Source organism: Eubalaena glacialis, chromosome 5 (assembly GCF_028564815.1).
Source record: "Eubalaena glacialis isolate mEubGla1 chromosome 5, mEubGla1.1.hap2.+ XY, whole genome shotgun sequence".
In the NCBI taxonomy this organism is placed as follows: domain Eukaryota; kingdom Metazoa; phylum Chordata; class Mammalia; order Artiodactyla; family Balaenidae; genus Eubalaena; species Eubalaena glacialis.
The window spans coordinates 94,164,487-94,181,234 of NC_083720.1; the positions used below are offsets into that span (position 1 = coordinate 94,164,487).

General features: G+C 36.0%; 1 protein-coding gene across 4 annotated transcripts in view; it reads left to right on the plus strand.

The window, feature by feature from the left end:
* Nucleotides 1–16,748, plus strand: part of USO1 (USO1 vesicle transport factor) — a 96,100-nt gene that overhangs the window by 12,368 nt on the left and 66,984 nt on the right. For all 4 annotated transcript variants that reach the window (XR_009701112.1, XR_009701113.1, XR_009701114.1 and 1 more), the window contains exons 2-3: nucleotides 14,427–14,513; nucleotides 14,591–14,655. Coding sequence is in view for 1 of the 4 variants with exons in the window: in XM_061192381.1 (XP_061048364.1) it covers nucleotides 14,427–14,513; nucleotides 14,591–14,655 (152 nt within the window). In the remaining 3 variants the exon portion in view is untranslated. The remainder of the gene's footprint in view (nucleotides 1–14,426; nucleotides 14,514–14,590; nucleotides 14,656–16,748) is intronic.

The window sequence follows — 16,748 nt, forward strand, 5'->3', positions numbered from 1 at the left end:
AGAAGTTGAATTCCAAACAGCAGCTGTTTCAGACATTTTATTCTTTATTCTCAAGCCTCTTAAATTCATTTCTTTCAAATATTCTTTTGTCTTATCTATCTCTTCAGCCGTTCCCCATTGCCATCACCCTAATGCCCCCTTTTTTTTTTACCTTATTTCTTGTCTGTTATAATGAGCTGACATATTTTTTCTGTAATCTCTTTCTGCTCCAGTTTCTCCTTATTATCTCAGCCAGATTAGTTCTTTAAAAGTGAGTATATTAATTTCTTAAGTACTTATGTATAGTGCTGACTTTTTCGTTAAGTACTTGGTAGCTTCTGCTTATAGCTTTCCCAGAGTAAAGCTCCAACTCCCTTAGAACAAGGGACTACCCTGGCTGGGCAGTTAAGCCCGAGGCTTATGAGGGTCCTTAGTGGGCTGTAGTGCAAGTGGAAGCTGTTCACAGGAACTACATTACAATGTTCCCCTGTTTACAAAAAAGAAAAAAAATCTTGCAGTCCCTGTAGTTTGCAACAGGTGCTCAGGCTCCCATTTCTCTGCAAAAGAGGCAATGTAGGATAGTAGAAAGTGTGTGGGCTTTGAAGTGAGACATCTGTAGCTCAGTTAGAATCTGGACTGTACCACCAAACTGGCAGGGTATTTTGGGGTGCATTGCTTTATCCCTGAACCTTAGTTTCCTCTCCTGTAAAATAAGTTTATTAGTTTAGGTATTGGATCAGCTGCTATAACAGAGGTCTAACCTAGATAAAAGTTTGTGTCTTTGTCCAATAAAAGTCCAATTAGAAGGCAGTCCCTAGGATAGGTTAGTTATGTTCCTCAGGGTGGTCCAGGGGCCCAGGTGCTGCTTTTTATCTTGTTCTGCCATCCCCTAGGATGGTGCCCTTGTTTGAATTGTTGAAGGTGCTTCATTACCTGCAGGTTCAAGTTCCAGGCTGAGGGAAGAAGAAAGAGGAATGAAGAACAAATAGCTTCCTTTTAAGGACATGACTTGGAAGGTACAAAGAACTCATTGGCCAGAGTGTAGTCACTTTCTATGCCCAGGTGTAAGGAAGGCTCGGAAAGTAGTCTAGGTGGACAACCTTTGCGCCCAGCTAAAACACAGAGGGTTCTAATAACTAAAAGAAGGAAAGAATGGATAATGAAGCACAATCATATTGCATTGTGTTGGTTTTTTAAGTCAGGAATAAATGGAATAATGGTCTTTGAAATCTTTAGTTTCTGAATAAAAATTAAGTGTACTTGTGCTACAACATTTTTTCTTGGTAAATGTCAACTGAAAAATATAGACCTGTGTTTGGCCTAAAACATGGCTAAGTCTTTGTAAGGTTTGGAACATATATAATATTTTCCTTTCATTTGGTTTCCGTTGTCTATAAAAGGTTGCAACATAGCACTTTATTATGGAGAGATCACTTATTCAGAAACTTCAACTGTGTGGAATATTATCAGGAGGTAATATGGCTTTCGCATAGCAAAAGTAGAAGTTGCAAAGTCCATGTACTCAGTCTTGATTTCAAGCCTGAGTAGTTTGGGGTTTTAGACATATTACTATCTAGCCTAATTATCAGATTTCTCACTCAGTAGCAGATTAAAATCTGCAAAATTTGAATGGTCTGTTAGAAACGTATATGATGGAAATGACAGCCAAAAGCCTGATAGGATAGAAAATTAATACAAAGGAGTCATAGAAGTTTGGTAATAATAAAGTTTGTTAAACATTTATTGAGGATTTATAGGTGCCAGGTACTCTGCAAAAACTTTTATATTCATTACTTCATTTAACACCTAAGACATCCCTATTTCTGATATTGGAGAGGACTTAGGTTTAAATGCTAAGAAAGCTTATAATAATGTTCTTTGTTTAAGAAGACAGGGAAGGTTGTAATTAGTTTTAGATTGCTATCAGAAATCACTAAAATGAAAAGACCATTTTGGTGCCTGACAGAAAGTATCTGAAATAGCTTAATTATGGTTCTGGATAAATAAGTTGTTCTTATATTCATTTTTGACTCTTATTGGTTTGCAGTATGGTAATTGCCTTAAGTCACTAGAAAGAAAGTTCCGATTAAAATCCCCAATCGAGTGTGTCAATTATATCTCAATAAAACTGTAAGAAAAAAAAAAAGAAAAATAAGTAAATAATAAAATAAAATCCCCAATCGGGAAGAATATGTACTTGCCACTAAAACCCAAGTTTAATAGATAAAAAGCATGTTTATAGTCTTCACGTGGCTTGCAGAATCTCAGTTCCCTGACCAGGGACTGAACCCAGGCCACGTCAGTGAAAGCCCAGAATCCCAACCACTAGGCCACCAGGGAACTCCCAGCATGTTTATAGTCTTAAAAATAGTCTTGATACATATTTACCCAAACTCAGGAATGAATGGATTTTATTTCTATAATTGTAAATACTACACTTTAAAATAGTGATTAATTTTTAAGTTCCATTTTGCAACCTTCTAAAAAGCAATAGTGATTTGCTTATTAATGAGAGTCAGTTGAAGCAGAAACATATAATTTGAAGTCATTAGAAATCTGTTTTTAGCTAACAGTTTAATCTTATATAATCCTTTTTTCCCCCCCACGTTATTTTAGATTGATCATCATTCCCAGAAATAAGAAGCATTTAAAATTATTGTAGGGAATTCCCTGGTGGTCCTGTGGTTAGGACTCAGCACTTTCCCTGCCAAGGGCCCAGGTTCAATCCCTGGTCAGGGAACTAAGATCCCGCAAGCCACGTGGCGTGGCCAAAAATAATAATAATAAAATAAAATTAATTTAAAAGGAAAGCTTTCATATTTTAGAAATCTCCTTTGGTATATTATTTTAATAGAACAAGTATATATATGTATGTGCATAATATAAAAATTGTTCATAGATATATAAAATTTATAAACTCAAATTAGACCAGTTTACTTATTTGGACTATAAATGCTATTTTCTACATTAAAATATGTATAGACAATTATAAAGTAAGAAATCATTTTCTACGCCTGGCATTCCTTCCTTATATTGTCTGGTGAACTACTCATCCTTTAATTCTTGATTCAAGAGTGTCATCCTTAATATACCATTCTTAAACAGTATCTGTCTTAGTCTATTTGGGCTGCTGTAACAAAAATACAATAGGTTTGTTGGTTTAAGCAACAAACATATATTTCTCATAGTTCTGGAGGCTGGAAAGTCCAAAGTCAAGGTGCTGGCAGATTCTTTGTCTAGTGAGGGCCTGCTTCCTGGTTCATATACTGCCATCTTCTCCAGTGTCTTCATGTGGCAGAAGGCATGAAGGAGCTCTTTGGGGTCTCTTATATAAGGGCTCTAATCCCATTCATGAGGGCTCCACCCTCCCGCCCTAATCACCTTCCAAAGGCCCCTACCTCCTAATACCATCACACTGGGGGGTAGGATTTCAACACATGCATTTTGCAGGGAAGTAAACATAGCAGTTTCACTTTCAGATAGAATTCACTACTTTTTCTTTTGTGCACCTGCTTTATAAGCATATACTTATATAACTTTAATTTGTTATTGTAGTTTATTTACACAACTGTCTTCCTGTGCAAGCTCTTTGTGGCCAGAGACCATATCTTACTTTGGTTAGCACAAGAACAAACACATACATGCTCAGTGTGTATTTATTGACTGAGTAATGATTGTGCATTCTAGTCTAAAAAAAAATTGGACTTTATAGGCAATAGGGAGCCATTGAGGATATTTTTATTATGTTAGTTTATTTTTATCAATTAAGAGCAGATTTCATATTATTTTGATCAGCAGAGTAAAGATAGAATCTTTTAAAGATAAGTTCAGTCAGTCTTGAAAATATCCTAGAAATTCTGATAAAACGTAAACCAGTTCACTTTATTCCATTATTACTCTTTTCTGCTTATAAAGGTAATACTTGTTCATTATCAAAATTCAAACATCAGAAATAATGTAGAAAATGAACATTTCCAGCAACCCACTAAAAAACAGTATGGTACATAGTGTTAATTTTTTCTATACATGTTCACATAGTATTTTTTTTCTCTTAAAAATTACTTATTTCTATGTTCCTAACTTTCACTCTAGCAGTAGAATCACATTAATAATTCTTTTTTTAAAATTTTTATTAGAGTATAGTGGATTTAAAATGTTGCATTAGTTTCTTCTGTACAGCAAAGTTAATCAGTTATACATATACATATATCCACTCTTTTTTAGATTCTTTTCCCATATAGATCATTACAGAGCATTGAGAAGAGATCCCTGTGCTATACAGTAGGTCCTTGTTAGTTATCTATTTTATATATAGTAGTGTGTATATGTCAATCCCAATCTCCCAATTTATCCCTCTCCCTTCTTTCCCGCCCCCTGGTAACCATAAGTTTGTTTTCTACATCTGTGACTTTATTTCTGTTTTATAAACAAGTTCATTTGTATCATTTTTTTAAATTGCACATATAAGCAATATCATATGATATTTGTCTTTCTCCGTCTGTCTTACTTCACTCAGTATGACAATCTCTAGGTCCATCCATGTTGCTGCAAATGACATTATTTCATTCTTTTTTATTGCTGAATAATATTCTAACATATATATATATATATATATATATATACACCACATCTTCTTTATCCATTCCTCTGTTGATGGACATTTAGGTTGCTTCCATGTCTTGGCTATTGTAAATAGTGCTGCAGTGAACGCTAGGGTGAATGTATCTTTTCAAATTATGGTTTTCTCTGAATATATGCCCAGGAGTGGGATTGCTGGGTCATATGGTAGCTCTATTTTTAGTTTTTTAAGGAACTTCCATACTGTTCTCCATAATGGTTGGACCAATTTACATTCCCACCAACAGTGTAGGAGGATTCCCTTTTCTCCATACTCTCTCCAACATTTATTGTTTGTAGATTTTTTGATGATGGCCATTCTGACTGGTGTCAGGTGATACCTCATTGTAGTTTTGATTTGCATTTCTCTAGTAATTAGTGATGTTGAGCTTTTCATGTGCTTTTTGGGCATCTCGATGTCTTCTTTGGAGAAATGTCTATTTAGATCTTCCGCCCATTTTGTGATTTGGGATTGTTTTGATTTTTTTGCTATTGAGCTGTATGAACTGTTTGTATATTTTAAAGATTAATTTCTTGTCGGTCACTCTGTTTGTAAATATTTTCTCTCATTCTGTGGGTTGTCTTTTCATTCTGTTTATGGTTTCCTTTGCTGTGCAGAAGCTTTTAAGTTTAATTAGTTTATTTTCATATTTTCATTGTTTATTTTTATTTTCATTGCTCTAGGAGGTGGATCAAAAAAAGATCTTGCTGCAGTTTATGTCAGTGTCTGCCTATGTTTTCCTCTAAGAATTTTATAGTATTCACATAGTTTATTAATGGTATAGTTTTAAACCAAAATGAGCTCATGCTAAATATACTATTAACTGTTCTCTTTTTTCACTTAATGTATCTTGGACATCTTTTCATGTCAGTGCATATGGATCTGCTTTACTCATTTGATTAATTGCATAGTGTATGTGTACTATATGTTAGTTAACTGTTTTCTGATTGGTGGATGGACCTTTAGATTCCACCCCCCCCCCGTTCTTTTTTTCCCCAATAAACAGCATAAATTTATTGCTCACAGTTCTGGAGTCTGGAAGTCTGAGATCAGGGTGCCAGCATGGTTTGGTAAGGACCCTCATCAGGGTTACAGACTTCTTATTTATTATATATCCTTATGTGATGGAAGCTAGATTTATTTTTTAGCTGTTAAAAATATTGCTACAAAGAACATTCTAGTATATAACATTGTGTATTTGTGGGTATTTTGTTTTGTTTTGTTTGTTTTTGGCTGTGTTGGTTCTTCGTGCTGCGCGCAGACTTTCTCTAGTTGCAGCAAGCGGGGGCCACTCTTCGTTGCGGTGCACGGGCTTCTCATTGCGGTGGCTTCTCTTGTTGCAGAGCATAGACTCTAGGCGCACAGGCTTCAGTAGTTGTGGTGCGTGGGCTCAGTAGTTGTGGCTCACGGGCTTAGTTGTTCTGCGGCATGTGGGAATCTTCCCAGACCAGAGCTTGAACCGTGTCCGCTGTATTGGCAGGCAGATTCTTAACCACTGCGCCACCAGGGAAGCCCCCTGCGGGCATGTTTTTAAAGGATAAGTTCCTAGAAATAAGAATGCCTGGTGGAAAGGGTGTGAACATTTTAAGTTGTAATAGTTTTTGCCGAATTGACACTTTTTTAGGTTACTTTCTGTCTGATAGAATATAAGCCAGTTCATTAATCTATGTCTTTCTCTATCCTGTATAGCTCTGTTTTTAAAATCATTTTATTGAAGTATATAGAAAAGTGCACGTCATATATGTAAACCTCACAACCTGAACACACCTATGTATCCAGCTCCCAGATCAAGGAACAGGACATTACCAGCACCCTAGAAGTCCCTTTTGTGCTTCCACTCACTGCCCACCCCCATGAGCAACCACCATCCTGACTTCTGATAGCTTAGATTAGTTTTGCTTGGTTTTCTTAGTTATAAAAATGGAATCATATAGTATTACTATATGGTAGTATTATTTTAATTTTTGTGAGACTGATAGATGAAAAATAACATCATTGCTATTTTAACTTATATTGAATACTTATCTTCATAATGCCTAAGATTATTATCTTTGTGTATATCTCAAAGCTTTTTTAAAAAATTAACAAGGCTCTGGACTTTCCTGGCGGTCCAGTGGTTAAGACTCCATGCTTCCAATGCAGGGGGTGTGGGTTTGATCCCTGGTCCAGGAACTGAGATTCCACAATGCCGCACAGTGCAGCCCCCCCCCCCCACCAAAAAATTAACAAGGCTCAAATGTTAGCATGTTAGAACACAAAATAAAAGCTTGAAAGTGAAAACAAAGCAAACCCCCAAACTCTAGGATTATGATCATCTCCCTCCAATATTCCTAAAGCTAAGTGTCTCCCCCAGATTAAATAGCCACCTTCAACAGATAATGATTAAAGAGCTTCTGGACATGGAAGTTCGTATTCTGACACAAGTCTGTCTGTACACCAACCAAAGATGGGGTTGATCCTAGAGTTCAAGCATTGCAGGGTACTGGGACTAAGTACTCTAAGCAAGATGGGAATCTCAGATTTAGAACCAGTGCTTGAGGTCTAGGGCTAGGAAAAAAGCAGCAAATGCCTTCCTATTTTCTAGGTAGCTCTAAACAACCTAGAAAAAAAATTATCAAAAGATGTACAAGACCCGAGAAGCAAGAAGAACTACAATCCTGCAGCCTGTGAAACAAAAACCACATTCACAGAAAGATAGACAAGATGAAAAGGCAGAGGGCTATGTACCAGATGAAGGAAGAAGATAAAACCCCAGAAAACCAACTAAATGAAGTGGAGATAGGCAACCTTCCAGAAAAAGAATTCAGAATAATGATAGTGAAGATGATCCAGGACTTCGGAAAAAGAATGGAGGCAAAGATCGAGAAGATGCAAGAAATGTTTAACAAAGACCTAGAAGAATTAAAGAACAAACAACTAGAAGAATTAAAAAACAAACAAACAGAGATGGACAATACAATAACTGAAATCAAAACTACACTAGAAGGAATCAATAGCAGAATAACTGAGGCAGAAGAATGGATAAATGACCTGGAAGACAGAATGGTGGAATTCACTACTGTGGAACAAAATAAAGAAAAAAAAAAGAAAAGAAATGAAGACAGCCTAAGAGACCTCTGGGACAACATTAAACACAACAACATTCGCATTATAGGGGTCCCAGAAAGAGAAGACAGAGGGAAAGGACCCGAGAAAATATTTGAAGAGATTATAGTTGAAAACTTCCCTAACATGGGAAAGGAAATAGTCACCCAAGTCCAGGAAGCGCAGAGAGTCCCATACAGGATAAACCCGAGGAGAAACACGCCGAGACACATAGTAATCAAATTGGCAAAAATTAAAGACAAAGCAAAATTATTGAAAGCAGCAAGGGAAAAACGACAAATAACATACAAGGGAACTCCCATAAGGTTAACAGCTGATTTCTCAGCAGAAACTCTACAAGGCAGAAGGGAGGGGCATGATATACTCAAAGTGATGAAAGGGAAGCACCTACAAGAAAGATTACTCTACCCGCAAGGATCTCATTCAGATTCGATAGAGAAATCAAAAGCTTTACAGACAAGCAAAAGCTAAGAGAATTCAGCACCACCAAACCAGCTCTACAACAAATGCTAAAGGAACTTCTCTAACTGGGAAACACAAGAAAAGGACCTACAAAAACAAACCCAAAACAATGAAGAAAATGGTCATAGGAACATACATATGGATGATTACCTTAAACCTGAAAGGATTAATTGCTCCAGCCAAAAGACACAGGCTTGCTGAATGGATACAAAAACAAGACCCATGTATATGCTGTCTACAAAAGACCCACTTCAGACCTAGGGATGCATACAGACTGAAAGTGAGGGGATGGAAAAAGATATTCCATGCAAATGGAAATCAAAAGAAAGCTGGAGTAGCAATACTCGTATCAGATAACATAGACTTTAAAATAAAGAATATTGCAAGAGACAAGGAAGGACACTACATAATGATCAAGGGATCAGTCCAAGAAGAAGATATAACAATTATATATGCACCCAACATAGGAGCATCTCAATACATAAGCCAACTGCTAACAGCTATAAAAGAGGACATTGACAGTAACACAATAATAGTGGGGGACTTTAACACCTCACTTACACCAATGGACAGATCATCCAAAATGAAAATAAATAAGGAAACAGAAGCTTTAAATGACACAATAGACCAGATAGATTTAATTGATATTTATAGGACATTCCATCCAAAAACAGCAGATTACACTTTCTTCTCAAGTGTGCACAGAACATTCTCCAGGATAGATCACATCTTGGGTCACAAATCAAGCCTCAGTAAATTTAAGAAAATTGAAATCATATCAAGCATCTTTTCTGACCACAACGCTATGAGATTAGAAATCAGTTACAGGGAAAAAAACATAAAAAACACAAACACATGGAGGCTAAACAATACGTTACTAAATAACCAAGAGATCACTGAAGAAATCAAAGAGGAAATCAAAAAATACCTAGAGACAAATGACAATGAAAAGACGACGATCCAAAACCTATGGGCTGCAGCAAAAGCAGTTCTAAGAGGGAAGTTTATAGCTATACAAGCCTACCTCAAGAAACAAGAAAAATCTCAAATAAACAATCTAACCTTACACCTAAAGGAACTAGAGAAAGAAGAACAAACAAAACCCAAACTTAGCAGAAGGAAAAGAATCATCAAGATCAGAGCAGAAATAAATGAAATAGAAACAAAGAAAACAATAGCAAAGATCAATAAAACTAAAAGCTGGTTCTTTGAGAAGATAAGCAAAATTGATAAACCATTAGCCAGACTCATCAAGAAAAAGAGGGAGAGGACTCAAATCAATAAAATTAGAAATGAAAAAGGAGAAGTTGCAACAGACACCGCAGAAATACAAAGCATCCTAAGAGACTACTACAAGCAACTCTATGCCAATAAAATGGACAACCTGGAAGAAATGGACAAATTCTTAGAAAGGTATAAACTTCCAAGACTGAACCAGGAAAAACCAGAAAATAGGAACAGCCCAATCACAAGTAATGAAATTGAAACTGTGATTAAAAATCTTCCAACAAACAAAAGTCCAGGACCAGATGGCTTCACAGGGGAATTCTTTCAAACATTTAGAGAAGAGCTAACACCCATCCTTCTCAAACTCTTCCAGAAAATTGCAGAGGAAGGAACACTCCCAAACTCATTCTATGAGGCCACCATCTCCCTAATACCAAAACCAGACACAGATACTACAAAAAAAGAAAATTACAGACCAATATCACTGATGAATATACATGCAAAAATCCTCAACAAAATACTAGCAAACAGAATCCAACAACATGTTAAAAGGATCATACACCATGATCAAGTGGGATTTATCCCAGAGATGCAAGGATTCTTCAATATATGCAAATCAATCAATGTGATACACCATATTAACAAGTTGCAGAATAAAAACCATATGATCATCTCAATAGATGCAGAAAAAGCTTTCAACAAAATTCAACACCGATTTTTGATAAAAACTCTCCATAAAGTGGGCATAGAGGGAACCTACCTCAACATAATAAAGGCCATATATGACAAACCCACAGCAAACATCATTCTCAATGGTGAAAAACTGAAAGCATTTCCTCTAAGATCAGGAACAAGACAAGGATGTCCACTCTCACCACTATTATTCAACATAGTTTTGGAAGTCCTAGCCACGGCAATCAGAGAAGAAAAAGAAATAAAAGGAATACAAATTGGAAAAGAAGAAGTAACTGTCACTGTTTGCAGATGACATGATACTATACATAGAGAATCCTAAAAATGCCACCAGAAAACTACTAGAGCTCATCAATGAATTTGGTAAAGTTGCAGGGTACAAAATTAGTGCACAGAAATCTCTTGCATTCCTATACAGTAATGATGAAAAATCTGAAAGAGAAATTAATGGAACACTCCCATTTACCATTGCAACAAAAAGAATAAAATACCTAGGAATAAACCTACCTAGGGAGACAAAAGACCTGTATGCAGAAAACTATAAGACACTGATGAAAGAAATTAAAGATGATACCAACAAATGGAGAGATATACCATGTTCTTGGATTGGAAGAATCAATATTGTGAAAATGACTATACTACCCAAAGCAATCTACAGATTCAATGCAATCCCTATCAAATTACCCATGGGATTTTTTACGGAACTAGAACAAAAAATCTTAAACTTTGTATGGAGACACAAAAGACCCCGAATAGCCAAAGCAGTCTTGAGGGAAAAAAACGGAGCTGGAGGAATCATACTCCCTGACTTCAGACTATACTACAAAGCTACAGTAATCAAGACAATATGGTACTGGCACAAAAACAGAAACATAGATCAATGGAACAGGATAGAAAGCCCAGAGATAAACCCACGCACCTATGTTCAACTAATCTATGACAAAGGAGGCAAGGCTATACAATGGAGAAAAGACAGTCTCTTCAATAAGTGGTACTGGGAAAACTGGACAGCTACACGTAAAAGAATGAAATTAGAACACTCCCTAACACCATACACAAAAATAAACTCAAAATGGATTCGAGACCTAAGTGTAAGACTGGACCCTATAAAACTCTTAGAGGAAAACATAGGAAGAACACTGTTTGACATAAATCACAGCAAGATCTTTTTTGATCCACCTCCTAGAGTAATGGAAATAAAAACAAAAGTAAACAAATGGGACCTAATGAAACTTCAAAGCTTTTGCACAGCAAAGGAAACCATAAACAAGACGAAAAGACAACCCTCAGAATGGGAGAAAATATTTGCAAACGAATCAACAAACAAAGGATTAATCTCCAAAATATATAAACAGCTCATGCAGCTCAATATTAAAGAAACAAACAACCCAATCCAAAAACGGGCAGAAGACCTAAATAGACATTTCTCCAAAGAAGACATACAGATGGCCAAGAAGCACATGAAAAGCTGCTCAACATCACTAATTATTAGAGAAATGCAAATCAAAACTACAATGAGGTATCACCTCACACCAGTTAGAATGGGCATCATCAGAAAATCTACAAACAACAAATGCTGGAGAGGGTGTGGAGAAAAGGGAACCCTCTTGCACTGTTGGTGGGAATGTAAATTGATACAGCCACTATGGAGAACAGTATGGTGGTTCCTTAAAAAACTAAAAATCGAATTACCATATGATCCAGCAATCCCACTACTGGGCATATACCCAGAGAACCATAATTGAAAAAGACACATGCACCCCAATGTTCATTGCAGCACTATTTACAATAGCCAGGTCATGGAAGCAACCTAAATGCCCATCAGCAGATGAATGGATAAAGAAGTGGTGGTACATATATACAATGGAATATTAGTCAGCCATAAAAAGGAACGAAATTGGGTCATTTGTTGAGACTTGGATGGATCTAGAGACTGTCATAGAGAGTGAAGTAAGTCAGAAAGAGAAAAACAAATATCGTATATTAACGCATGTATGTGGAACCTAGAAAAGTGGTACAGATGAACTGGTTTGCAGGGCAGATGTTGAGACACAGACGTAGAGAACAAACGTATGGACACCAAGGGGGGATAGCCGCGGGGGGGGGGGGGGGATGGTGGTGTGATGAATTGGGCGATTGGGATTGACATGTACACACTGATGTGTATAAAATTGATGACTAATAAGAGCCTGCTGTATAAAAATATAAATTAAATTAATTTTAAAAAATTAAAAAAAAAAAAAGATGTACAAGACCCAAGTAGAATAAATTATACTCATACTCAGGAAAACTCTTTGGCCTAAGAAATTCTTTAAGCTGAGAGTACTGAGATTTATCTCTTTTCGGGAGATATTTATGTAGTTTTTTTCATGGTAAAAAAAAAAAAATAGTAGGAAAACTATCAATCAATTATTTAGTAAAGAGAAAGTTTTATTTTCATTTTGGAAAGTCAATATAATTACTATGAAGTAAATACAATTTAAGGTAGGAATAATTTCAAAATGTGAGTAGTTAGAATGAATTAAATCAAAAAGTAATGCTAAGCTCAGTTAACATACTGCATTTGCAGTATGAAGAAATGCAAATCAGTATAGTAAAAACTTCTAGAAATCCTGCAGTGCAGAAACATATTTAATTTTGTATAACCTTGTGTTTCCCACTAGTTCTGTGATCATAGGAAGTCTGTTGATATCTTCTGGGACACTGGAAGTCTATAGAACATAATTTGGAAAACACTATATGTATTTAAGACATTAATTTCAATACATAGGATGTAAAAGTTTGTGCTATGCTAAAATCATATTTGTAGAATCTTACTAAGAACTGTCATTAATGAATAAATAATAACAAAATAGTAACAAACTGTTAGAGCTATAAAGGACCTGAGTATAGTGGTTTTAAAAACTGTTCTTTATCAGATGTTTTCCAAGTATTTTCATCTATTCTGTGGCTTATTTTTTCATTCTCTTAACACTGTCTTTTGAAGAACAGGAGTGATGAAGTCCAAACTACCATGTTTTTCTTTTATCTATTATACTCTTAGTATGTGTCTGAGAAAACTTTGCTTACTTTAAAGTCATGAGGATTTTCTCCAGTGCTTTCTTCTAGAAGTTTTTATAGTTTTAAGTTTCCAAATTCTTTTTTAATGCAATTTTACATAAACACACAGTTTGGTACTTTTGCTACAGTGGACTCACAATTTACATATAGTTTTACCACTTGCTCTTTTCCCCCCCCACTGTTTGTTTATTTATTTATTTATTTATTTATTTATTTAATTTATTTAATTTATTTTTGGCTGTGTTTGGGTCTTTGTTGCTGCACGTGGGCTTTCTCTATTTGCGGCGAGCGGGGGCTACTCTCCGTTGTGGTGCGCGGGTTTCTCATTGCGGTGGCTTCACTTGTTGTAGAGCACGGGCTCTAGGCGCGTGGGCTTCAGAAGTTGTGGCATGCATTCTCAGTAGTTGTGGCTCGCGGGCTCTAGAGCGCAGGCTCAGTAGTTGTGGCGCACGGGCTTAGTTGCTCTGCAGCATGTGGTATCTTCCCGGACCAGGGCTCGAACCCATGTTCCCTGCATTGGCAGGTGGATTCTTAACTACTGCATCACCAGGGAAGTCCCTCCCCACTATTTATTAAATCACAGTATTTTCATGTCAGTACAGTTAATTTTTTTGAATAGCTGCATAGTATTCAACTGAAGAATGTACCACAATTTATTTAGTTTTTCTTCTCTTGATGGACAGTTGTTTCCAATTTTTTCCTATTGTAAATAATGCTCCAAGGTTTATTTTAAAGTTCAGTTCAAATTTTAATTCCTGCAAATTTATTAAAAACTTAGAACATTTCACCCTTCTAGATTTTGAGGCACACTTTAAATTTTTGATAAACAGTTCTGACTTTCCTCGTTCAAATATATAGTGGAAACGTTAGGGTGAAGTTATGATGTAAACAATCATTATTTTAAATTTGTTTTTATTAACTTCCCATCATATACCATAACCCTAATGGATTATGCAACCCTCTTGGTTCAAACAGCTGTAATAGGTATGTTTAGAAAGCTCTGGTTCTACTAATTTCTCTTAATTCCTCAATTTATATGACTTACTTTATTTGACTTCTCTTCCACCACTTCCATTTTTCAAGTCTCTGTGAAAAATCTATTTGATCTCTAACAAGATTATAATAATACCTAGTTATTTTGATTTGTGAAAAGACTATTTCCATGACATCCCATTTATTGATTTTTTTTTTCCAAAATAAATGGTATAAATTTGGGGGAAATTTTCATGTTTCTTTTTTGTTTTTTTTATTCTATTAATGCTATTTCATTTTTCCCTGACAGATTCAAAAGCTTTGTGATAGAGTAGCTTCATCTACTTTACTGGATGATCGAAGAAATGCTGTGCGTGCTCTCAAATCATTATCTAAGGTCTGTAACACTTTATCAGTTATTAAGTTTATTAAGTTGGATATTAGTTACTTAAATAACATTTTTCTTCTGTGCAGAAATATCGCTTGGAAGTGGGTATTCAAGCTATGGAACATCTTATCCATGTTTTACAAACAGATCGGTATGTCTCTATTTAATGATTTTTCTCCCTAATTTTTCTTGAAATTTTAATTAATTTGTTTTAGAGTCACTATTCCAGAAATGATTGACATACTAAGGCTATTAAGTTTTTACTTTCAGTTGTCATTTCAATAAACAGTTATTGGATACGAGGTGCAAACCACTGTGCTAACTAAGCATTAGGACAGACATAATCTCAACCTTCAGGGGTTGAAAGTTTTCCATTATATAAAAATGTAATGAAGTTACTGCTAATTAAAAGCGTAAAATTTGGAGTTTGAATTGACCAAGTAAATCTGTTGATTTTCATTCAGATATACTATAATGTACTGTTCTCTAATATAATATGAATATTATGGTATATCAGTTATCCAGACTTTCTTTTTTGGGGGAGAGAAACTGTACTAATAGAATGATGTCTTAAGGGAAAAATCACTCAGCCTAGTTTTTGCTCTTTCAATTTCTCTTTAGGAGAGTATCTGCATCTTTGGTTTTAATTAACAACTATACATGAATAATTTTCAAATTTTACCCCTAGTTAATAAATATATCCTAAAGCTTTAGCTGTTCAACAGACTTTTCTACCATATCAAGAGCTCTCAGAGGTATCTTAAATTATAAATGTTCAAAAGTTAATTTGTCTCTAGTTGTCCTACTCCTATTCCACCACATCCCCCCTCCCCGCCCAATCCACTTCAACTGCCTTTTGACCCAAGTTCATCCCAGTTAGCACCTTTCCATTAAAACAGGAAACTGGAGGATTTGTGCTGAACTTATCCCTCTCCTTAACCCATTATGCCCATCCAGACCAAAAAAAGCTGGAATCCATGAATTTTCTTGATTTCCATTGTTGGGCTTAGTTCTGGCTCTCAGTATCAATCACTTAAGCCATTTTCATAGCTGCTGTATTAGTTATCTATTGCTGCATAACATATTACCTCAAAACTTACTGGCTCAAAATAACAAATATTTATGTCACAGTTTCTGTGGATCAGGAATTCAGAAGTGGCTTAGCTAGGTGGTCTGGTTCAGGGTCTCTCATGAGGTTGCATGCAAGATGTCGTCCAGGAGTACAGTCATCTGAAGGCTTGACTGGGGCTGGAGTATCTGATTCCAAGATGGCTCACTGACACTGCTGTTGGCAAGAGGCCTCAGTACCTCACCTTGTTGCTCTCTCTGTAGGGCTGCTTGAGCATCCTCATGATATGGGAACTGGCTTCTCTCAGAGCAGGTGATTCTAGAGAGAGAACAAAGCCACAATGCCTTGTAAGACTTAGTCTCAGAAGTCACATATCATCAATCCCATCACATTTTATTTTATTAGAAGCAAGTAGATAAATACAGCCTACACTTAAAAAGAGGAGAATTAGGGTCCACCTTTTGAAAGGAGCTGTATCAGAGAGGTTTTTTTGACATATTTTAAAACCACCACCACCTCAAACTGTATTCTTTGCCTCTGATCGCTTTGTCCTTCCATTCATTTCAAGAATTTCATTTCATTTACATTTCTGTCTGAAATGTAAATCTTCTATCACTCACCTATTTAATGTATTTCACAGCCCCGTGCAGTGTGAAGTCCAAGTTCCTCAAACAAAGCAAAGCATATAAGCTTTTTAAAGATCAAGATGCTGCTTGTGTAACCTCATAACCCCTTTTGTAATTATATTTCAGCAATGTCCAGCTGCTTGTTCATACCAGTTAGAACCTTTCTGTCCTCCTCAGTGTAACTCACATTGTCTACCTTTCAAAGCCTACTAATTCTAATGTGTTTGAATAAATCCACTGGATATGTCAGGACTGTCTGTTTTATTAACACCAGAGTGGGCAACTGCAGTAGGCAGAATAATGGTTCCCCCAAAAATATTTATATTCTACCAGCACAACCTATGAATGTTACCTTAGATGGCAAAGGGGCTTTGAAGATATGATTAGGTTATGGATTTTGAGATAGGGGAGATTATGTTGGGTTATTCAGGTGGGCCCAGTATACTCCTGAGGCTTCTTTTTTTTTTTTTAATTTTTATTTATTTATTTATTTATGGCTGCATTGGGTCTTTGTTTCTGTGTGAGGGCTTTCTCTTGTTGCGGCAAGTG